Genomic DNA, 25,672 nt, shown 5'->3' with positions numbered 1-25,672 from the left:
TGGCAAAGCTTACCGTATGATTTCGGCGTACTCCTTGTCTTTTCCTTTACTGTCCCTCCATTTCCTGAACATGACTGATGCATCCACATTGGCTGGGGAGAATGTGTTGGGCTCATTAAGCAAAGAGATTACACTCAGTAAGATAGTCCTGAAAGAGGTAATCACGACAGCAGAGTCAGAGCTAACGCATTCATGGATTCTGGATATCCACAACTTCTTTAGGTGTTGCATCATGAACTTGTTTGAAGCCAAGTCTTAAGCTGAGGAGTGTTTTTAAGTGAGAACAGGTATTTATGAACCTCAGGCCCTGGACATTGGTGTAGGGAAGGTGATACAACACAAACCTCATGTGACTACAGACCATTGTGTCTGTGTTTGGGACAAGGCAGCACAGAAAGCTACAGTCAGGCCAGAATTCAGCTTGTCTGCACTATCCACAGATGTGGTGGGGCTGCAAATCTGCTCTGTGGGCTGGTTCCTGGTGGCTTGCAGGCTCCAGCAGGAAGCCAGGCTGTTTGCCTGACCTGCACAGGGAGGAGGACCACTATGACCCAAGGCCAGCAGAAAAGGCTGCACTACGTTTCCCCTGCCCTGCCAGGTGGCTGGGAGGCTGAGGCTGGAGCAGGACTCTTCTCCTCAGCTCATGCCTTGCTCAGGCTGCAGCAGCAGCTCTCAAGCACAGCAAGGGGAAGACAGTGTAGATGCTTTTCAATGCCCAGGCAAGGGGTCAGGGCCCAGTGGAATTCAGCTGCTGGTACTCAGCAGAGCCAACATGAGCCAGTCATGTAACCCCTGGCAGGCAGGCAGACAGACAGACAGTCTTCTGGGATTTCCAGCCAGGTGCCCTGCTCTGCTGGCATTTACCAGCTGCAAACACCATCCTCCTGCCCGAAGCTTTCTCCTGCAGTTCTTAGAACCCTGCACTTGAGAGATACAGCCTTTGCTGCTCACACCGTGCCTCAACCAGCATGAACACCCATACCCAGCCACCGTCTGTAGCTGCCACCACGACAGCATCACTCATTCCAGTGGTCCTGCCAGCAACAGCTTCCCTTTCAAGTGGAAGGGACAAACAAGGGGCAGGGAATAGCTCTTGAAACACAGCATTACCTAACAGCCACTTTGCAGACCTTAATTAAAGGAGACTGGGAGCCGCAGCTCTGTTTGCACTGATTCAGGGGCATGTTCAGAGCTCATCTACCAGATCATATATCTGGGTACAATTCCAGGAAATGCTTGGTCATTTGGATACTGAGTATCTTTAAAGGTTTTGAAAATAAACACTTGTATCTGAACAGACTGTTCAGCACAGCTATCAAGAGAGCCTTATACAATTAATTTTCTAAATTATATAATTCTGTATGAAAAGAGAGCAGCAGCTCTGGAAGAAACTGTCTCATTGGATTGAAATGATGCAAAGATTGGAATGGCTCAGGTAGACTAAGGCTAGGAGCAAAAGAGAGAACTACTTCTAGCCCCAGGCCACGTCAGAACGTCTAGGAAGGGGTGCAACACACAGATGGGCTCACGATTGAGAGGTGGACCTGACCATAGAGGCCATTACACAGTTTATCCATGAATGTGAAAGATGTGCTGCCATCAAGCGAGCCACACAAGTGAAATATCCCTGGAATAGCAGGCGGTGGCTGGGTTTCCAGTATCGTGAGGCCTGGAAAATAGTTAACATTGGGCCACAAACATGCCAAGACAAGAGATACATACGCACTATGGCAGAGGCAACAACTGGCTATAAATGTACCATGCTTGGAACACGATCTCAGGTTTCAAGAGACACATTTTGTGGTGACATGGTACCCCAGAGAGAACTGAATCAGGCAATGGGACTAAGTTTCAAAATAATCTCATAAACTCCTAGCAAAGAAACATTGAGTGAATATATCACATCCCTTACCACCCACAAGCCTCTGGAAAGACTGAGAAATGCTGAAGACTGTTAAGAGCTTTAGGTAATGGGGCATGGAAGCACTGCAGAAGTCACTTGGCTGGTCAGTGCTAGGGGATCTGCTAACTGCACTGATCATGCCCAAACAAAGCCCATAGACACTGTGGGAGGAGATAAGGTCCCTGCACTACACACAGGAAAGTGGCTGGGGAAAGCAGTGTGGATTCTCCTCCCATGAGAAAAGGAAAGCACATTAGTGGGATTTTCTTTACACAAGGATCTGGGTGTACTTGGCGGATAACGTGGGAAGGATGGGGAGACCCAGTGTGTACCTCAAGGAGATTTAACCTTGGGGGAAAAACAAACCGTGTGAATTTTATGTTGCAGGAAGTAAAGGAGCAGGAATGACATGACCTGACAAAGAATGAATTTTGTGAGGAGCAAGGAGAATGTGATGATGATGTGAGCCAATGATCAAGGCTGGTGACCAACGATCAAGTGTGCTGCTTCTCATGTCCTGATCACCTGTCCTGATGGAGTAGAGCATAAGTCATGGATCTGGAGGGGTGGAGGAAGCCATGAAACGGGAGAATAATATCCATCTGTGAAAGGACAGGTTAATGAAGATGTATGCTTGGTATAGAGATGGTTCAAGGATGTAGTTTGGGTTGTATATGTGGGTAAGAAGGGATTCCAGTAACAAGAAAGAAATACAGTGAAACAGTTGGAAGATAAATAAATTATGTGGGATCTAAACATGAGACAAATGGTATGGAATAAAGAGTGGAGATTGTATTTAATTTGCTGAGCTGTAGCTCATTTTCCCTTAGCAGCCCTAAGTGCTTTCCATTCAAAGTTAGAAAGGTATGATAACACACAAGTGTTTTGGCTACTGCTGAGCAGTGCTGGCACAGCATCAGCACTGCCTCTAACACTCCCCCATCAAGGGGCTGAGAGGTGGCAAGATCCTAAGATGGGACACAACCAGGCCAGCTGGTCCAAATTAACCAAAGGGATATACCATACCATATAACATCAGCTCAGACACGAAAGCTAAGTGAGAGAGGAGGAATGAGGGACATTTGTTATATCACAATGTTTGCCTTCTGGAGCAACTGCTATGGGTGCTGAAGTCCTGCTTCCCAGGAAGTTGCTGAATGTTGCTCACCAATGGTAAGTAGAGATTAATTTTTCCCCCCCTTTGCTTATGTGCAAAAGCTTTTGCTATTGCTTTAGTAAACTGCCTTATCTCAAACGTGGAAGTTATTTTCCACGTTATTTTTCTCTCCCCTGTCCTGCTGGGAATGGGAGTAATAGAGCAGATTGGTGGGCACCTGGAACCCATTACACATACTTTTCCACTAGTGGTACTTTGAAGAAGAAAACAGTGACTGAGATAGGCTTCAAAATTTGAGATAATTTGCCTTTGGAGTATGAAACCCAGTGAACAGGACAGAAGGCTCTGCACTGTCAGCCCAGGATGACAACACAGCAGACCAGTATGTTGTATGAACTGTTCAAACAGACTGGTGAGTCTGGTTCCCACTTGATTCAAGCCCTAAGCCCCACAAAACCTTAAATTCCCTCCCAAACCTCTCCCACCATAGGCCTTAAGTCTTGTAGAGATGGTAGGATTTTGAGGTCACCACTGCACAACATATTCACAGTTACCTGACATTTTGGGTAGGGTTCCACCTCTCTGATGGCAGCTCTCCACTTTGTGGGTCATCTACAGGCGGGTGAAGAATTGAAATACATACATCTCCATTCTGCAAGACAGAAAAAAGCACTGAGAATAGCTTGTCTGGAGGCTGAGGCGTGATGACTCAAATCCATCACTCTGGCTGTCTTCTGATCAGTTTAACCTTGTTGATATGAACATCCAAGTGCCAGCAAAAACCAACAAGGGCTGGAAATGGTTCTGAATTCTTCCTGGATTTACTTTATACCCAAGGGTTAGCCTGCAAACTGGCAAAAAACTCCAATATAAAATCATGAGGTTTAAAGAATGTACTGAAGTAAGCAAAAATTGTAATAATGTAACACAGAACTAAACTGGTCTCCAGATAGCAAGTACTACTGTCACAGTGACATAAGGTTTAATCACAGGAGACCCCAAGTAGGGTTAAAGAAAATTTATGTTCCCACTGGTAGCTTGAGCTAGCTACAGGAAATTTTTGAATTGAAGGGTTTACTCACTGTCTACTAGCTCAGGTATGAAAACATTACATCTCCCAGGACACAAGGATCTTGAACAGATGGTGTGGGGCAGGCTTACACAGCTCCCCTAGGACACAGCTATTCAAAATACTGGATGAAAAAGTAGGAGATGCTCTCTGAAGGCTTCAGCGAAAATCCCTTGCAGCATGCAAAAGGAAGAATATTCTGGCACCATATGGAAGCCATATAGTCACCTAATCCTCAATATGTGTTCTACTCACCAGTGTTATGGCCTGAATATAGATTTAAAGCTCCATAATGCCTATTTAGGAAAGCTGTCAACCCAGTTCTCCATCAGCAACAGCACTCTGACACAACTGCTTTGTAGGAGGGCTGGAGTAGTATCCACCCCAGCTGATATCCTCCACTGAGGCAGACTCCAGGGACTCAGATGGTACCAGTGTCTTACTGCAAGATGAGGTGAAGGTGCAGATGAGGCCTGAGGCCAGCCAGCAGATATTTACCTCTCCAGGCCCCATGGGCTTTGCTCTCCCTTACAGCCAGCTGTGGGGCAGCACTCATGCTTGTCACCCCTGTCCAGGGCACAGGCTGATGACAGGATCAGCTCTGTTCAGGACTCTAGGCTGGCAGCTTCCCACACACCTGGTCTCACGTCCTTCCAACACTGCTCAGAGCGTAGAGCAGGGCTGCTCACAGCAACAGCATCTGTGCCTTTGAGCCCAGGCCAGTGATCACAGCTACAGATAGCAGCAGCCCACCTGGGGGGTTGTGATCCATATCCAGATTTCAGTGGTGCACTATTCATGCCAGATATGCTAATCTAGCAGGCCCTTGTCACTTTGAAGCAGGTTTTAGTCAAGAACACAGCAAGGCAGCACCTGGATCTGCTGAATTCCAAAGCACATTCTTACATTGCTGGAACAATTTGCTTTAAGAAGGCAGCTTGCCTTTTAGGACCCACAAGCCCAACAGGCTTGTGAAATCTTGAAATATTTTTAGTATCACTCCAAGCTGAAGTTAACTTCACTAATATTAGATTATGCTCAGTTTACTCTGCTATCACTAATGATTTCCATTAGTTTTTACTTTAACCTTTTCCTGGAAGAATGCAATGCTAGTGGCCCAGAGGAAGTATATCAGCACTTGGGAAAAGTTCCCGAAGCAATCAGGTCAGCAGCATGTGGACAAGCACATATTTGGCAAAATGAAGATAGAGGGAAGCAACGATGGGAGTAATTTTTGTCTTACCACAATCAATGTTCCATGTTTGGGAACTGCACTGCATTAAGAATCTGGAAGGGTAAAGGTATAATGGGACCTGATGAGGTCAGCACAAAGTCTTACGGATCAGGACAGTCAGGGGCCAAGCCTTTCCTACATGCATTTTTGAAAGACATAAACAAGGAGAATGGGGTGTTTATCTGCCATTGAGATAGAGCCTCCATTTCTATCAGAACTGAGAATTGTTATGCCATAAAAATAAAGAGCAAGTGAGTGGAGTTTTATCAAAGTTCAATTAGATGACCCAAGTAAACCAGAGATGGGAAAAACACACATTGCCGAAGTCTCACTGCTCAGAATTGGAACGTCAGCCCCAGCCTCTCCATCTGGTCCTGCCAGCAGATTCTGTAAACTTCTACTTTCTTTCATCTCCCTTGCACTAAGAGGGGTTTTTTGTCCCCCTCCTCCTGACAAACCCTCAAACCTCAAACATTTTGCTGTGATAGTCTTAGTTTCATTTGGAGTTATCCCAGTGCCTCATCTTCGTTGCTTAAATGTTGTTTCCAAAACAGCCTGCAAGCTGCTTCAGATTCCCTCAGCTACAAGAAATACTGCTATGAACACAAAGCTGATAGCTCGTGTATTTGAAGAGCAAACCCAAAATACACCCATCAAGTTTTGGGTTAGTTCCTCCTGCTGCCTTCAGTTGTTTCTAGTCAATTTTTCATCTTTTTCACAAGGACTGGGAGAAGTCCTTTCCAAGGCTTGTTTTTGGTACATTTCATTTTGGGAACCATTTGCCACTCACCTCCTGCATGAGGATTTCCAGATACAGAATCAATACCCACAGTATGGGTCTGCAATTATCTGAAGATTTCAAAGTTGTCTTTATTTATAGATCAAAATTCCATGTAACTGAAATAGAGCCTTTAAGAGAAACACCATCCTTGGCTACAGGAAAGATCCTGTGCCAAGTACAAAACCCACATCAGAAAACTGTCAGATAACTGATCTGAGGATGTCCCCGGATTTAGGGCAATCCCCTGGAGCAGTCAATAATTAAAGTGGGTTACTATTCTGTTCTGCACTGAAGTTTGGCAAGGTTTCTAGCCATTTATTACTAAGTCATCAATGCAGATTTCACCATGATATTTGAAGCACACCCATTCCAAGCTGGGCATTTGGCAGCAAGAACTTATCAGAAAGAACTTTCCAAGACCAAGCCATCAACTGAAGCCTCTATTTGTTCAGGGATAGAAGAGAAAGACATTCCAGTTTTCAGGTGGGTTGAAAGGAAGTCTGCAGAACCCCTCGTAAGAAAGCCTGTGATAAGGTGAGAGACCTGCACCAAAAGGAACATTTTGAAATCCTTTAGCTCCCAAAACTATAGAGGCAGTGCTCCTTAGCAGGTTGACATTCTTCTAGAATACCCAAAAGTTCAGCTAGGATTTGGCTGGCCTCCACTAAAAGTCAAATTTTGAACCAAAACAGGCCTTCAGCCTTCAAATACAGCTCTATGGAACTGGGTGATATTGAACCAATTGCCTCTATAGAGAATCATTCCTCTTCTGGACCTGCTGTGTAGTTCTATCGTGATCCAATTGCTGACAGCCCACAGCCTTGACTACCCTCTGAAAGTAATTCACACAGGTACTGAATTTAAGGAAGCAGAAAGCTCTCACACACCCCAGAAAAGTTATTTAAAAAACACCTTACCTCATAAATGTTGGGGTGCCACATTTTGGTCAGGAATCTGAAGGTAGGTGGTGAATATGGATAGTCAATAGGAAATTTAATGTGAGCCTGAAAAAAAGCAGAATATTTTAACTATGAAACAGAACAAAAAAGACCGACAAGCAACAACTACAGTGAAAAGACTGGGGGGAAAAATTCATTAAGGCTACTAAATTGCTCATTTTATAAACCAGTGTCCAAGTGGCCCTGTTGCATCGCGGTTTGGGGTTTAGGTTAGGGGTTCTGATCGGTTAGCTAGCCGTGTTCTGTGTACCCCTGCGCACCCCCTGTGACTGTTCCCCTTTCCCCCCTCGCGGCTGTTCACTCTGGGTCCCTGGCTGTTAGAGCCACTCCTGTGACCACTCCCTGTCCTGCCCGGAGGGTTCAGTGCCCCTCACTCCGAATTCCCATCCCCCAGAGCCTGGGGTCTGCCCCAGCCGTGTCCCCGTTGGATGCCGTGGTCCACGTCATCGCCACGGCGCCTGCCCCATTGGGTGGGAGGGCCCCTGCTCTCCTCGCTCTCTCCCCGATATAATCCCGTGCCTCGGAGTGCCCGAGGCCATGTTTCCTCACGCGCCAGCTGGGAGCAGGTCACGGTGCCAAAGTAAGTCAGTGAACTCTCCGCCACCCACAGGGAAGCACACGGTGCTTTCCCCACGTGGAAGGGCAAGTGAAATTCTTCACGGCCACGAAGAGCCAAAGAAGAGAAATTTCCAAGACCGAGGACCTTGGTGGCAGCTTTTATTTGCGAATATTCCAGTTTGGTGAGTATTTAGTGACGGGGGTACCCGACTAATACTTCACGTGGGTGGGCTCTGCCACGGTTCCGAGTGTACGGAACGCGCAGCGTGCAGCGTGAGCGGCTGCCGCTGGAGTCTTTCACGTTTTTTGCTTTTTTTCCGTTTTTTCTGCACCAAGGGTGAGGTTGGGTGGGTAGAACTAGCATGGGGACCGTGCTAACTACCCAACAGAAGGGACTATATTCCCTAATTAAGGATATCCTCTCAGTGAAGGGCCCCCACTCTAAAGGTTCTGTTAAGCAGTTTGTACGATGGCTTTGCTTTTCCTTTCCACATGTAACTGCGGAGGAGGCTCGCAAAAAGGAGTTCTGGGAGAGGGTGGGAGAAAAATTGGTGGAGGGAATTGAATGTAGGGATCCCTCCATTAAAGTTTGCTTTGCCACCCTCCATTTGCTGATATAAGAGGTTGTAAAAGCGGGGTCCGTGCGAGAAGCAGGCAGGGAACGGAAAGAGCCATCGGGCAAAACTGTTGTTTCCCCCGAACCCATTTCCCCATCCCCCTCTCCTATCCCTCTTTCCCCTATCCCCGGTAGGCAGTGGGGAGTACTCTACCGCTCTAAGGCGCAGGGCAGCTCCACAGACGTGGACCATGCTCCTGGCCCCCCCGAGCTGTCCCGGTACCCCCGCCTTAGTGGAATTAGCTACTCCGCTGAGGAACTGACCCCAAACCCCTTTTCCAATCCCTTTTTCCTGGTTAGAAACCCTAGTTCTGGCGCTACCCCGCGCTTCTCTGCTCCCCTGAATCCTTTTCTTTGTTCCCCTGAGGAGGCCGCAGCCACGTGGGGGAGCCTCTGTTTTCCCAAGATGGAGGATGGCCACATGGAAGGGCTCCTTCTTCCCATAATCCCTTTATCTCCTTTGTTCCCTGTATCCCCACCTTTGACCCAACCCCCACCTGCCTCCCTGTGGGCATGGGCACCGCACCCTTGGGAGATCAGATCACTCCCTCACCCATTGTTCCCCCTTGTGTGGGCATTCCCTCCAGTCCTTTACACGTTCTCCCAGATGAGTCATCGACCCTACCCTCTCCCTCCAGGGAGAGCTCTGCCATCTCCACCCCGCTGCCTCAGGAAGGAGGCAGCGCCTGTCCTGTTCCCCGAACCCTATCCCAGTCTTCCCATGGGTCCCATGAATCCGGGCGGGAGGGAAGAGGGGAGAGGGAGGAGCAGGGAACCCTGTCCCCATCTTCCCATGGGTCCCGGGAATCCGGGCGGGAGGGAAAAGGAGGTAGGGGGGAGCAAGAGCACCCGTTTCTGGATTCCCATGGTTCCCGGAGAGCCGGGAGGGAGGGAAGCAGTGGGAAGGGGCGGCAGGACCTGGTTTCTGAGCATTTTGCAGATTCCACGGATCAGGTCAAAAGGATAATTGAGAGACATGTAGAGGGATCAGAGGTCCGGGATAAGTTCGTCCCAGAAACGACATCCATGAATGCTGACACACAGCTTGAGATCCCTGAAAAGCCCAGAAACCACGTGGTTGCTGTGAATGCCGTGCCTCCAAAGAACGCTGTTCTGAGGCAACCTCCATCAAAACGCCAATGCTTCCACTGTGATCAGAACGGACATTTTTTTAATCCAGTGTCCATTTTTGGGGAGGGCACCCCAAGGGACAGCGGGAGAAGGGAAGGGGGAGGGACACCCCACTTTCCCAAAAAACTGAAAAAGGAACGCGTATCTGCCTTGCGTGAGGACAGAAATAAGGCAGGTCACAGCACCTCAAGGGGGACTGTGATTTATCAAGTTGTGCAGGTGGTGAGTTACAGCATCGAGGTGCCTGTGGGAGCAGCAGATGACCCCACCAATCAAGGGGTGGCATCAAACCGCAGGCAATGCAACGAGAAGAGGGAAAAAGCTGCATCCCTCTAAAAAGAAAGATTTCTTCCCCCAAAGCCACAGAAAAAACCCTTCCTATTACCCCAGTCCGTTTGTGTCCCCAGTCAGTGTTTTGTAATAAAGTCTTCCCAGTTCCCCTACACCCAAACACCCAGAGAAAAACCACGCCCAGCATCATCGCAGCTGACCCTCTCCATCTGCAAAGGGCAGCCGTTGCTGCAGCAGGAACTGAGTGAAGAAGCAGCAACCAGACGAGCAGTGAAGAAGACCAAGCCGCCGTTCTTCTTTATATATTGAAAAAGAGTGATATGTTGCATCGTGGTTTGGGGTTTAGGTTAGGGGTTCTGATCGGTTAGCTAGCCGTGTTCTGTGTACCCCTGCGCACCCCCTGTGTCTGTTCCCCTTTCCCCCCCTCGCGGCTGTTCACTCCAGGTCCCTGGCTGTTAAGAGCCACTCCTGTGACCATTCCCCATCCTGCCCGAGGCTTCAGTGCCCCTCACTCCGAATTCCCATCCCCCTTCCGCCCCAGAGCCCGGGGCCTACCCAGGTCCTGTCCCCGTTGGGTGCCATGGTCCACGTCATCGCCACGGCGCCTGCCGCCATTGGGCGGGAGGGCCCCTGCTCTCCTCGCTCTCTCCCCGATATAATCCCGTGCTTCGGAGTGCCCGAGGCCGTGTTTCCTCATGCGCCAGCTGGGAGTGGGTCATGGCGCCTCAGCACAGCTCCCCACAGCAATAAAAGACTTTCAGCCTTCCAAGTATGGGGAAATACGGATGTTCCTTCACTCTTTATTGGTGTCTCTTGCTCGCAGTGGCGAGAAGCAGCTGGCACCCCCGCCTGGACTGCGGCACGGAGCCGAGCCTGGAAATACATTGCGATCCCGGGTCCCGGAGGGAGGCGGCGTTGCTCTAGGTGCTGGAGCTGCCCGGGGGCCGGGAAAACACAGAGAGACGCCACGTGGCCCCACAGTGTTACTCTATGCAATTACTTATGAGCAAAACACTAACTGAACAAGAAAAATCAAAAAACTTGGGCTGGTAATGCTCAGAAAACAAGCCAAAATGTATTTACCATGTCCTAATTCAAGAAGCACTATTCAACAGCTGTTGTTAAACAGGGTAAAATATACTGGAAAATATTTAACTTGAGAGAGCACAGCTCTCTTTTTGAGTTCAAAAGTAGACTAAAAAACATTTACTAAGCTGAATAGACATGATTTATATTTACCTGTACAAATATTTAAAATTACTCTTCCCATGATGAAAGAAAAATTGTTACATAACTTGCTCTAGTTATTTTGTCTTTCTTTGAAAGTTAAGCTGGTCCATCCACCTATATTTCTAATACTGCATGTTTTGCCACCACAGGCATTTTTGAAGTCTCAACATCATCAGTGTCTGTTTAATAAATCAGTGCACCTTGAGGAATGCTGATGGGCAGTGACAGCAAACGTCTTGCAGTGGTCAATGACCATCTGTGGGGCACAACTCTGAGTTGAGTCAGCTGTGGGAAGGCTGCAGAGCAGCCTGGAAATTAACTTCTCTGTGCTGTCCTGCCATTCACAGCAGTCTGAATATGGACTGATCAAGTGTCCAAAATACTTCTCTCTGGAAGGTGGTCTTGCACACTGCTTGCTGTGCTGTGGAGCACAAACCCTTTCTTTGGAACTGCTCAACCCACCAAAAAGTCCTACTGCCAGCCCAGCAAGGGATCTCCAAAGAAGCATCTTCTGGTCCTTCAAACAACAGCCAGGTTCTTTTGCAACGGAGAATGCAAGAAGAGATCCCAAAAGCAAGATTCATATTTATCCTGGTTTGAGACAATTTTAGGAGGAAACCTAGTCACCCTAGGACAACATAGTAAGAGCAGCATTCCAGGTCACTCTCCTCCACTTAAGTACCTAACCATGCCACTTGTTCAACCAGAGAAACTTTGGAAAGCTTTCTTCCACAGTATACAGAAGCAGACAAACAAATAAATGGATTACAGAACTGTTAAGTACCTGGCTACAGTTTTACTTATCAGCACAAAACTTTGCTCTACAACCCAAATTTTATGAGGCCAGAGTGTCAGATAGTCAAGAAAGGAAGGTTTTCTATTCACCTTTATGAAATAAATTCACCAGTTCACATGGCCTTATTGTCTGTAGTTGCCTACTCATGACTGTGTGGGCATGTTACAGCAGCACTGAGTCCTCACCCCGCAGTCATTTGTCACAGCACACTCACAGCCAAGAGATTTATGATCCACTTAAACAATCCTATAGTTTAAGGCCAGTTGCATGAATGTCATTGCTCCAAGAGCAGTGAGAGAATGGCTCTTGTCACCACACTCTGCTGCAGCAAGGACATGCCTGGGTCTACATCATGCTGCACGGTGAGCAGAGCAGAGATCTTACCCAGGGCAGGGCACATTCACTCCAATTCAAGTGTTTGCATCATATAGCTGCAGACTCCTCCAGACACCAGGGTTTTCCCAAGAAAGCCCATTCCTGTGCGTATACACAGTTTTGTGAAGTCTAAGACACAAAACAGCAAAAGGACTGAGACTAAAACTGCAAGAGACAACAAGACTCAGGGTTGAGCTACCTACAAGATGTCTTAGCAAAATCTGTCTTCTATGCAGCCACAGCTTCCAGGTGACCAAAACAAAAAGCACCGTGCCAGTAGATTACCGGAACTGCCATGCTTATAACCCATATAGATGTTCAAGGAGTGCAGGTCTCATTCCTCCCAGTAAATCCCCTCTGCTTTCAAATTGTCTAATCCCAAGGGATTTGTCTCAGCAAGACCACTCCAGAAAGCTGAGCCTGAGGCATCAGTATGTCCCTGTATGTGAAGCAGACTCATGCAGACGCTGTAGATTCTGGATCCACAGGATTTGGAAAAACTGTTCCAAATTTCTAAATCCTATTTGACAAACACAGTTGTTTATTAGAGAAGAACTACCTGCCTACAATAACTATCACTATGGAATGCAGTGTTTTGTCACATGAAGGATTCTCTTGAGCTCTAGGAACAGAAAACGCAACTGGAGAAATAAGAAAAATCTTTCCTTCCACATGCAGGCAGCTAAGAACATAGCTTCCCTGTAATACATCACATATTTAGAGAAAGCAATCACATTACATGGTGATCAGCTATTTCTAACCAGTCTGTAGCTCTTTAGCATACTGAGATTCTGTACTGGAACATGTACTTCCAGAGGGAGGCTTCTCTACAAACCTGATTTCAGTGTCAAAAGCTCCCAAAACAGAAAACCTCGAATTACTGCAGGGATTTTTTTTTCCCAAACAAAAAGAGCACCACTGTCAGGTCCCCATGGTGAGATCATCCAGAATTTGAAAGTGAAACCAAACACTTTTCCAGGCCATTACAAACAGGCCTGAGAGAATTACCTCATCTCTTCTGCAAGAGAAACCATGGGAAGTTACGTAAGCCTACTCTGCTCTCACTGAATGCTATCTGAGTTTCTGTGTGGGTTAAGCAAGTCAAGAATTTCCAAGACAAGCTGCAAGACTGCTTGCAAAGATGCAGCAACAGCCACAATTACAGGTCATCTTTTTCCCCACTGAAAGCCTGATTCTAAACATGTTTAAAAAAAAATACCAAATTAAGCAATCAACCTAATTTTAAATAGAGCTCACAGAATAGTTTTCCCCTACAATTTCACTGATATAAGGCAAAAAAATCTGTTAAACTCAGCCAGGCTGCTAGATACTAGAGAGTGGCAGAGTTTCCAGGGAGCTTGTTGTTAGCTCAGTTACAGCCACACAAACTAATTTAGGAGGACTAAATATGCTGGTAATGGTAAACTAAATATGTAGCTCAGTTCCCTCCCTGCAAGTTCCAAACAGTTACCATATTCACCATGTTCCTGACTCCTTAAACCGAGCTTAAACAGAACAGAAATAATCCTGCTTTGGTGCTGATTTTAGCCAGCTGCATGCCATGGCTCCTTGACATCACTGAAGATACTCAATAGATAGCTGGTGAAGACCAGTCACGATCAGCCCATTCCTCCTTTCCCCATTTTGTAACTAGTCATGCTTATAGTCCCTAGAAAAATAATAAACTCTTCTAAATAGTCTAGCCTGACAGAAGATACAGCCCTGTACAGACATTTACAGCTACCACAACAAGTTCAACTTCCAAATTACACCACAGCACATATTTTAAGAATATTGCTACCAGCAAAGTCACTTTGTTTCCTATTTTACTGCTTCCCTGCATCTTTAACAGAGACTGCACTTCAGGTTTGTTGATTTTCTTTAAGATGGAAAAGACAAAAGCACCGCTTCTGCTATGTATGCCAGAAAAATACACAGTCTCACTAGACCTTAGGTGACTGAAAGTATAAACCTAATATTTCTGCCAACCACTGCATTATTCACTGATTCAGTCACTATGTATAACTATTACAGCAACTTTGTTTCTTGACATCTTGCCACATACTTGACTCAACACTTAAATTTGTGTCACAACTACCCTAAGCACCCCAGACTTGGGGCAGAGAGGCTGGAAAGCTGCCTGGCAGGAAAGGACCTAGGGGAGCTGGTTGACAAGGGCTGAACATAAGCCAGCATGTGCCCAAGTGGCCAAGCATCCTGGTCTGATCAGCAATAGTGAGGCCAGTGGGACTAACACAGGCAAGACTCCCTCCCAGCCTCAGTCCTCGTTCCAGCCTAGCTGTAAATGACACTTCAGGAGCCTGACACTGATTTTTTTACTGCCATTTCAAGCTGACAAAACTGAGATTCCTGATTTTTAGGCAGAAAGGGAAGGAATGTTGAATCCATCCTACCTACTCAGTGCAGACAGGCCATGGGGGAAGCACACACATTTTCTGGAAAGCCATCAGGATGACAACTGATCTGATTTGAGGATAATGGGGAACACCAGCAGCTTTTATAATGGCGAGCATATATTGTAGCTGCTTGGTGTTCCTGGAAGCGCCATTTAGAAATTACTTTTATTTCAAAGCATCGTGTGCTTAATGCTAGCCCTTCTAAAACTCTGCATTAGTGAGGGCAAGGACCTTTAGCAAATTGTATTTAAGATCAGGTACAAGGGAAGTGGTTTGAGTTTTGAAATTAGTTTGCTGTTATTTGTAATTATCTGCTACAGCCAGCCCACAGATAAGCGCCTATTGATTCTCTGCAGGTCTCTTACAGATCACCCACCTGCCCTGGCAGACTTGCAGACAGCACAAGGACTCCTCACTTTCCTTCTTAAGGGCACAACCAGGCTCCCCACTGTGCTCCTGCTGAGTCCTCCACACACTGAACATGAACAGGAACTACAGGCCACTACCAGGTTAAGTGGTTGCATCTAATCCCACAAAATGCCCTTTCCTGCTTCTGGTGCATCATGCATTATACAATTCACTTAACAGAATCTCCTCTTCCTCATTAAGCCTGCATGCAGTGCAGGCAGTATGTGCATGCAGTATTAAACACTATGTGCTGGAAAGCATGTTCAGTAGAGGTTAGCAGTCAGTACCAGCAGCCGGTTTCTCACAGCAGTGAGGTTTAAAGCACTTCATTATCATCCAGCTCACAACATGTAAAACAGCATTATAGCCAGTCCCACTGCACTGTCAACTATGTGGTGAGGTAAAAATGAATGTAGGGCCAACACTGCTATTTGAGCTCTATTTGTGACTTATGGCCTAAGTAATTTCTTGTGGCAGAGCTGGGTGCTAGCCTGGTACTTTAAACCCAGTTACTGCTTCATTTCCCAGCAACACTGTATCGGTGTTTATTGACATCTGTTGTGCTTTCAGAAAATAGGAGCACATCTCTGATCCAAGATGAATGACCAGACCACTGAAGTCTTGTTGAGTCCTGAAAAATCCCTTGGCGCTGCAGTGGCCATATCAACAGTAACAGCAGAAAACCCCTTATATCCCACATTACCTGCACTGTTTCATAAGGAATTTATATCATAAAGATCTGAATGTGAAGAATGAACTAGATCTCATGACAAGGACATGAAGCGTCTAAACAAAAAAGAAGATAGAGCCAAAATTCAGCAGAGCAATGATGAGTCAAGAAGTAAGGCTAGCTTACACAGAGACTGGTTTGACAGGCACCAGTCCATTCTTGTTTCACACTAAATAGTATCTTGTACACATTTCCTAATTTACTTATCTGGGGCACTACTAATCTGTTGTTCTCAATGGAAGACTTCCTCTGCTACAAACTAGATTTCCTTTTATCAGAATGTCTTTTAATATTAAGATGCTATTAAATATTTATCTGTAATATTTTATCTGCAATGTTCATAAAGCTGAGATTGTTGGCAAGTCACCCAACCCAAACCAAAGCAGGTGAAGGGGCAGATTCACACGAGCACCACCTACAGTCAGCTAACAATTGCCAGGTCTATTTCCACTGCTTTGATTGTCAGTTTGACTTTTCATGATGCTACAGCAAGTGCTACCATTTCAATAAGCGCAGGAGATGCAGCATTTAGCAAGAGATATTGAGTTGGAAACAGTGGCATCCTGAAACAACAAAGTATTTATTCTATAACCTCCCCATTTTGACTCAGCTTTTGCTCTTGTCTGCTATCTCATCACTGAGGCCATTACCAGCAGCTACTTAAGACATGCCACCAAACAGAATTAGCTGATCTTCTTTCACAGGGCTAGTTGTTGGTTCAACAGCTTCACTGAGCTTTGACACAGAGCCAAACAATAAAGCAATTTCAGATTCCTATGAGAGAAAGCTGATGTCATATTGAGGTTTACGTATTTTCCCAGGAATTCCCATGCTGAAATATTACAAGATTCCACCCTCAATTTAACCTTTACTCCAGGATCGGGCCTGATTTCAGGAGACAAAAATATTAAGATGGAATATATCAGAGACTGTGACAAGCCGTATGTTAGGAGGCTTCTGCCATGGCTGAAGGCTTTGTGTAGAGATTGTGCTCTTGGATCTGATGCCTTCAGGTTGCTCACAGACTGTACACAGGCTTGAGAATGGGGTCACTGTGTGTGTGCTATGCAGAGAGGCTCCTCTGTGTGACTATTTTCCAGGCAGAAACAGATGACTCAGTTCTTATTTAGCTCTGTACAAACACACTGACTTCCCCATTTAGACAAAATAGGAAGAATAACTCCAAACGTGTGAAACTTAAGTTTCCCTGTGCAGCTTGATATTTGCTGAAGGAGCCAGAGATACTTGGGAATACCACATCTGAAGTTTAAACCAAATCATGCATCTTCCATTAGGTCTTTGCTTCAGAGTAGAAGCTGGGACTTGAAATACCCTGCTGTATGTATAACTGAGCATGCTGGTACCTGAACTGCTAAAGCTCTCACATGAGCATAACTCTTCTAGAAACAGTTTCTGTCCGGCTCAGATGATGCAATTTTCTATCTCTTTCCATTTGTAAAAATAATTTGTTTAGCTGGAGCAGTGGAGGGAATATTTCAGACTGCTTATACAAAGTACCACGGTACATTACTGGCATCTTGTGTGGAAGTACTCCAATTACTTATGTAGAGGGTTGTCATTTTGGGCACCTCTCTCTACTTGCCAGGCTTCAGGGTCCAAAAGATTGTCTCTTTTAGTAAGAATTGAATTAGCCTATGACATCTTCAATATTTTGTTCAATCTCACACTTTGGAATTTAACTTTACTGGGTAAGTAATTCTCATTTTCTTGAGGCAGATTTACACAAGCACATCTGTGGAAAGGCTGACTGTGAGACAGCTTGATATACTTCAGACTTATCCTGGTAATTTATCAGTGTAATTGACTGACAGTGGGATTAAGGGCACCCTCAGTAAATTCACTAATGACACCGAGCTCTGTAGTGCAATCACACTCTGGAAGGAAGGGATGCCACCTGAAGGGACTGGGACAGGCTGGAGAGGTGGGACTGTGCAAATCTCATGATGTTCAACAAACTGAAGTGTGAGGTCCTACACCTGGATTGTGGCACACCCACAGAGAAGTGAGTGATTGAAAGCCTGGCAGAGAAGGCCTGGGGGTGATGTTTGATGAGTAATTCAATGTGAGCCAGCAGTAAGCACTCACAGCCCAGAAAGCCAAGTGTATCCTGGGATAAATCCAAAGAAGTGTGGCCAACAGGTCAAGGGGTTATCATTCTCCCCTCAACTCTTATGACATTCCACTTGGATTACTGCATTCCGTTATGGTGGCACCAGCACAGCAAAGGACATGGAAGTGTTGGAGCAAGTCCAGAGGAGGCCACAAAATTGCTGAGAGAACTGGAGCACCTCCCCTCTGCAGACAGACTGAGAAAATTGGGGCAGTTCAGCCTGGTGAAGAGAAGGTTGCGTGGAAACGCCATAGGAACCTTCCAGTATCTGAAGGAGCCTATATGGAAGCTGGAGAGGAACTCATCATCAGGAACTGTAGATGGGACAAAGAGAAATGGGCACAAAATGAAAGAGGGGAAATTGCATTTAGATATTAGAATATTCTTTACTGTGAGGGTGGTGAGACACTGGCACAGGTTGCCCAGAGAAGCTGCAGATGCCCCATCCCTGCAAGGGTTCAAGGCCAGGCTGGACATGGTTTTGAGCAACCTAGTCTAGTGGGAGGTGTCCTTGCCCACAGCAGGGGGGTTGGGACTGGATTATCTTTAAGGTCCCTCCCAAATTCTTAAGGTTCTGTGATTAATCACTGCCAAAACACATTCCAATTTTCAATAATGCTGGACAGAGTGTCTGTGAACTCACCTGTTCATTCCAACATTTGCATCTTTACCAAAACACAGCAGACTGTTTTGTTGCTCTGTGAAGCAAGCCATATTATTTGTATCTGCTGAGTGAAGAGATGTCCAAACTAGCACAGTGTGAGAACACCCTTTCCTTCAGCCTGTTTTTACTATTTTTAGTCAATTATTTAAACAAGTACCATTCATGAGTCAGTGAATGACTAATTCTCTTGATTCTCTTCCTATGCAAGCCAGGCTGGAAACTCTTCTCAAGGGAGAGCCCATCACATTTTCTGCTAAAAACACAGGGCAGGTCTTGATGCAGTCACCTCTTTCATAAGCAACAAGGGGAAAGGCATATTTATAGCATTTTAAGTGTAAACCCTAGCACTGTGCTGCAGTGTTACACAACTTTGCCTTTCCCAGCATGGCAGGCAGCAGCTCTCTGACGAGGCTTCTCGAGCTGGCATACCAGCAGCCTTTCTTTAAATAAGGGACACAGGCATCTGGAAGGTGGATGGCAGCACTCAGAAACTGCAGTTGAAAGCTCATCTATGCTGGCTGCCATGCAGTAGCCAACTAAGCATCTGTGCAGCCTTGTCACTTGTTTTTGAGCCACTGCATTACTGATCGTAAGCCCTCCTGCTTGGAGCTGGACACAGGCAGTAAATCTAGGCAGACTGAGCAGCAGCAAGCAAGTCTGCTAGACTGTACCACTTCCAAGCAAGCAGCTAAATCAGCAGCACCATCTCCTAGTGTGCAGACCCAATCAGCAATGTGTTAGTCTAGATGTATACCCCTATAGTGACACAACTGTATTATGCATAGCCCCACCCAGTGTACCACCCATCTGAAATGTGTCTCTGATCCTGCACAAGTGAAGTCTGATACGTGTCCAGCAGCTGGCTCCTGCCCAGCATTCTCCAGTTCACTGCAGAAGCCAGCATTGTGTCAGAAGGTATTTGCTAGTGAGAAGCTTATATCTGAGACACAAAGGCAAATTTTCACAATATTGCACGAGACATCTGTCAGCTTCATAATTATGGGCTGCTCTGACCAGACCAAATATAAAGTTTTAGCTTGGATAAATGCATTAGCTGATACACAGACATCCTTGCTCCACAGGCAAGGATGGAGCCTGTTCTTTCTACTGTAACAGGTTTTGGGTGGGCTTTTTTTGCTAGTAAGGAGCCAAATTAAAGAGGCATTCAGCATTCTGGCATTCTTCACCTCTTTTCACCCCTGCCTTGTGCTTCAGAGGATTTGGAGGCCACAGCATTACAACCAGTATTACTTTACAATGGATTTACAAGAAAAAAGTACAACAATGAAGTGAAAGCTAGCATTAATATTTCTACCTATGTCCCAAATAGCTGCCATGTCAATTACTAATACAATATCCAGATAAAGGCAGAAACCTCAATTTGCTGAAAAATCTCCTGAAAGAGCCAGCAAAAGGAAGCAAAGCAGGTTGAGTCATCTGCAGTGCAGCATAATTTAAGGTATCATTTATACTTCTTATAAAAGCAGTACTACTGCAGTCAAAGAAGCTTAGTACAAGAATACACAGCCCTGAAATTCAAGCTTGTATTTAATTAATTGGAACCATTAAGTTTGAAGGTATACCAGGTGACAGTAGCAGTCAGGAAGAACTACTTAAGCCTACCACAGGTTAAGAGGATTAAGGTCAAGGCAAAAAATAATGAGACAGGTGTAAGATGAGAATAGAGGAAAGGGATCTTATCACTTGGACAAAGAAAGATGGAACTTGCAGGAAAGTCAAAGGAAAGTTGTACATCTGTGTGACTAAAAGCAACACTTAAAGTAGCTTTCATATTATGCACTATTTCCTGCCCATACAAAGAAAGGATTTGAAGGGAAATTAGAAGTAATTTCATTTTTCTTCCTGTATTCAAGCATGTCATAGATATTGCTCTAGATTCAAAGTGTCATATTTGACTTTAGAAGAAATTTGTGTGACAGATCATGTGTGACTGGCATAACAGTGAAGATAAGACAAGATCTATGGTAGATCCAAAATCTGCTCTTAGTAAGAACTGGAATGCTGCTGAAAAAAAAGCTCCCAAACCCAACAATGGGGAAAAAAGCAGGCCAGTCTAAGGTGAGCAACAAGATGAACTACAATATCAGGCTGACAGCAAGAGCTCTTGCAAGAGGTGCCATATTTATAAAGATCTGTAGGAACAGGTGATATCTCAAGGAAAAAAAAAAAAGTATTTCCAGACAAAACAAATTTTCTATTGTGAGACATCATTTTCTACTTAGACTCTTCGGTTATCTACCTTCTTATGATTCTTGGATAACTTATTTTTCAGCTCTGCTTTTTAAGGTCTTAAATGCTTGCCTGAATGCTAGAGAAACAGACAAAATATGACCTTCCAAAGCATTCTCATGTGCATGCCAGTAGCCTCATAGCAACTTTGTGTGTTGAAGCCTCTTCACAAACAAGGCATGTTGCCTTCCTGCAAAGACTCATCTAAAAACTCTTCCACTTTCTCAATAACAACATCATCATATGTAATCACCTGTGATACAGAGACCACTTGTAAGAATGCACACTGTGTCTGATAGCTCAAGTACAGTGCTCCAGCACACTTCCACACTCAGAAAATGCAGCCTCCATACAGTCAGTTTGGAAACTGGGTTTTCTTATTCCATCCAGAGAAAAATGATACCCATATATCTGCAAAAAAAAACTAGACTTGATTGTGTATGGAATAAGCTAAGGCTACCAAACCCTAAGACTGGCAAGAACATACAATTCATCCATATTTGTATGCTGGACAATCCCATTATATTCTTTCCTGTCTGATCAGATTAATACTGGAAAACTTTGTGTTGTTAGGCCATTAGATAAGACACAGTGCACCTGATACACTCTATCAAATTACAATGCAGTAATAAGCATTTTGCAGCAAAAGTCAGTGTTTTATAAGTACAGCTCTATCATGGTAAACCTACTCCAGTTACACAATGAAGCCTGTGAACCATAAAATAACCTGTGCTGGTAATTAAACCTTATCTACGCTAGGATAAAATATGTTCATGTTAAAAGAAAATTTTTACCCTCACTGACCATTAAGTATTTTTGCGACTGTTTTTTCCACATACTCGCAAGTAACACAAGCTTTTAGGTGCTGATGCTTTAAGGTTCATCAGTAGCTAAGCTGTATTTTGATGTAAAAAAAAAAATTAATTCACTGCTTGTAAAGAGGTGTTACAGTGACAGATTCAGACATCTGCATAGTACTTAGAGTATAAACTGCTTCCTGCTACAGAAATGAATCCAAAGCATGACTTGGAGGAGCCTCTAGTGGTGATAAAGTAGATGTGATTATGAATTAGCAGATGCTCAAGGATAAGCTTGCTGGCAATTCATGTAGCCTACAGATACATGAATCCTAGTCAAGTTACCAGCAATGCGACCTGCAAGCCATGCACACACACTTGGGACCAAGTAGGATGTTTTCAGTAGTGCTCTACCTACAAGTTTTACCTTGCCTTGATTCAATAAGGGAACCATACAGCTTGCTTCTTGACCTCTTCAGCTTGAAGGCAACATTTAGTGCAAAAAATTGAACAGAATATCCTAACAACTTATTTAATCTCTTTCAGACTAATATTTTTGCAGGAGGTAGATGCACAACATCCTGTGGCAATTATTTCTACAGTTTTAACTGCATACTGTGTAAAAAATCCACTTTTGTTTTGACAACTTGCTTCATAATTCCATTTAATGCATATTCATTCTTAAATTAGGAAAGACAGTAACCATCATTCTCTCTTGACTTTTTTTTGATGTAATGCATGGTTTTATAATCCCTAATTGTACCCCTCCGAAGTCACTACCTCAAGAACTCTGAAAGTTCCCTAGAATGGGGAGCAGTGTTGGCACCAATTTCCTCCAAGTTATACTGACTCAGGCAGACCACTGTTTTTAAGTAAACTGTGTCTATGCAGACAGAAGGCAAGGATGTGTAAGCCTTGCACTGCAGAAACATATCCTTTGAGCAATTTTACAGTGACCTTAGAACAGTATCTTCCACAGGTAACAACACTGGAGAATGTTTTGTTGCTGCAAAAGGACTTTTCCAGAGTGTGAACTTTGATAACATCAGCTGGAAGCGGTCCTGTTTGAACGCCATTGGCAAGACCAGCAGGTATCATTAACTGTGGTGTTTCTCCAATCTTGTGACCTGTTGCAGCTGCATTGATGTGGCACGTAACTTGGAAAGCTGCTTTCACTCTTTCAGGAGGCCCTGTAACATTACCCTTTTTGGTAAGCACTAATACCGATGCAACACTTCCTAGCACAAAAGAAAATTAAGAAACCACATTTGGCGATTTGGCTGCATTGACTCACATACCATTTAGGTTCCAGTAGAAGCCCTTAAAGAACTGGAGCATCTGGCATCAAGCACTGAACGAAACAGCCAGCTTTTGTTTGTAGTTACAAGGTTCAGATGCTGAAAAAGTTAATGCTGTTTCAGCACTTTGCAACAACAATTGCAGGCTAGATGCTGTCAAAGTACTTTAGAGGTTTGCTTTTTAGCAGCTGAAAGATTTGTCTGGCAACCACAAGTCTCTATCCTTCCTACACTCCTCCTGATGTGCAAAGTAGGCTTTCCCCCAAATCAAGTAATTAATAGAACTGGTGCCGATTTTTATTTTCCCAAATACTACCAAAATTATACAACTGCTTGCAGAGTAACTTAAAAGCCTTCCACACATGATCAATATGTTTATAGTGAGGGTTTGTTTTAGAAGGCCTGGATATAATGAAATAAAAAGAGTACAGCCTTTGAAGTATCCTGTGCCTATAAAATAATATATTGAATAGTAAGCATTACTTAAATTATAAATATGGGAAACTGTGTTGCTATGTTCAACCTCTATGGATGAAAATTATACTGCAAAATGACTGCAAGACATAAAGAATTTCTTTACACTTATGTTGCTAAGAAAGCTATACTTTTATATGGTTAGAGTCTTATTCCTGCATGGAATTAATTTCCTGGGGAAAAAAAACAGAGTTCTGCAGATGCTACTGTGGAACAAGCATACAATGATGTGCATTTAAGAGCTCTGTATGTCTTGGCAGATTTGGGGGGAGATCACAGCATTGGCTGGGATGGGAGAACACCACAAGATGACCAATAGGAGTCAACTGTTTTCCTGTAGCTGCTTTACTCTATGCTGCTCTCAGCTGTTTTTCTCTACAAGAACAGCTACAGGATGGAAATTTTAGCCTAAGAAAAGCTTTATGCTATGAGTTTTTAGTTTTAGAAGTATCTAGTCATACAAGGGGCAATACTGGCCCACAACAGCTCACAAAAAAATCCCAGGTTATGGACCCATGTCATACTACAAAGAGTTTTGAGAAACACATAGGGGGAGTACCTGCACTGTAAGGGTGGTGGAGTGAGGGAAAACTGCATGAACTCATTCCAAGCAGCCTGCCAGAAAAATCACCCACAAAGATCCTTTTGTTCCTATTCTTGGACATCCAGTATTATTTACTAGAGCTGCTGCTCAGTCCCACCTACCCTACCTCGGCCCAGTTTTTATTGCCTCTAAGGAGAAGCATATTCAGACAAGTAAAACTGTCTCCATCAGACACTGCAATAGCAGTGACCTTCACTGGCACCAACAACAGTCTGAGGAGTAAAATATCAGATCCAAGGGTCTTCTTTGCTGTACTGAAAGGGTTATGCATTTCCAGATCCAGACAATTTGCCTCCCCATGCCTCCTGTCCTGAATTGGCCTGTGAATAAGTTTATCCACCTTAGGAGCAGCCCCATTGATTGCTATAAAGTACACTAAAGTAGGGTTTTGGGTGACCTGTGTAACACTCTCTCACAAAACCACTCTCAAGATAGACCTCAGCATACCATCACACATTTTATGCATCAGGCACACAAACAGCTCAACCAAGCAGCACAACTGTCTCTAAAGATCTCCACACATTTGGCTTTTAACATTACACTTGCCTGCTCAGTGTTATACTATTTTATAGCTAATATTGATGGATTTGGTGCAACACAAAATATCCTGCAGATGTCCAAAACTACTTGGATTTTAACTGTTCCACTGGAAGCAGAGGATTACACCATACTACTCAAGTCCAACAAGCTTACTTTTTGTAATGAGAAACACCTGAAACATAGTAACTGTCAGACTTTAAAGTACAAAGTGGTTCCATGACATGGCAGCATTTTTTCCTATGCGCCAAACTCACGGACAAGAACATCTCCGGTGCCCACTTCAATGTTTGCGCAAGTACTGTCACACTGAACTTGTTAAATTTAATTAAAATAATCACACTGCTCTTATGAACAGACATACGTCTTGGAGTACAATAACAAAACCAACCCCCTCGTGGTTTTTTTTTCTTACAAAACACTTCCGTGCACCTGAACACACCCAGAAGCAACACTTACCTATCAATATGAACATCTTATTACAAAGATGTTTTGCAGTAGCAGCAGAGCTCTCCTCCCATGCACAGCAATACTAAGCAATCACACAATGATGAGAGAATCCCTTTAACTCCCACTTTGCACCCACTTATCAGAACAGTCATGAATACCTACTCTAATAGGACTATCTTCAGAGTTTTTTAGAAACTTAATTATCACTTTTGGTATCAATTAGGTCAGCAGAAGTTAGTGCTTTCTGAAACCTCCTGGAGAAGGAGACAGCACATTTATCACTGTCATGTGAATTTAGGAGGGGAAATCAAAGCCATTACTACCCCAGGAAGTAGCAGAACTCACATATAGTATTTATGGAATCAATTATTTATGTTTTCATTTCTACTCCAGTTTAAAAACAGAGGAAGTGAAAAATAATTTCTCAGTGAGGATCCTAAGCAGGGTACCTCTAGCTACATATTTCTTTATGCTCAGTCTCTTCCCTTCTCAGCCACAATGTTGCTGAAGGACTAAGTTTATTAACTTAAGTCCATTATCACCATCACCAACATTAAATATAGGGGTTCAAACCAAACCAGGCTTATCACTTGGGTAAAGATCTCTCTCTCAAACAGTCTGCAATTCTAGACACCCAACAGGGTTTCAAATTAGCATGCTATGCTTTGAAGTTCAGAAAAGTTATCCTCTCCACTGCAAGGAATTACCACCACATATAGGAAGAGATTTCCTAAAAAACTCCTGTTACAGAAACTATGCAAGTTTTGTTCTGAAGGTTACTGTTCAGTATTCACTATGTCAAAAGAAAAACTCTAAAAAAGATTGCTTTCCAAGGGACTTTTTGGTATTTGA

General features: G+C 44.4%; 1 protein-coding gene across 1 annotated transcript in view; it reads right to left on the bottom strand.

The window, feature by feature from the left end:
- The window catches only part of UBE2R2 (ubiquitin conjugating enzyme E2 R2), a 54,871-nt gene that overhangs the window by 4,728 nt on the left and 24,471 nt on the right, over positions 1 to 25,672 (bottom strand). Inside the window, exons 2-4 of the mRNA XM_068176761.1 lie at positions 7,022 to 7,108; positions 3,575 to 3,672; positions 14 to 148 (exon numbers count right to left, since the gene is read on the bottom strand). Coding sequence (XP_068032862.1) covers positions 14 to 148; positions 3,575 to 3,672; positions 7,022 to 7,108 — 320 coding nt within the window. The remainder of the gene's footprint in view (positions 1 to 13; positions 149 to 3,574; positions 3,673 to 7,021; positions 7,109 to 25,672) is intronic.

This window comes from Anomalospiza imberbis, chromosome Z (genome assembly GCF_031753505.1).
Source record: "Anomalospiza imberbis isolate Cuckoo-Finch-1a 21T00152 chromosome Z, ASM3175350v1, whole genome shotgun sequence".
Lineage (NCBI taxonomy): Eukaryota > Metazoa > Chordata > Aves > Passeriformes > Viduidae > Anomalospiza > Anomalospiza imberbis.
Note: the sequence above shows the minus strand (reverse complement) of the source record. Positions and strands in the feature narration are given on the sequence as shown.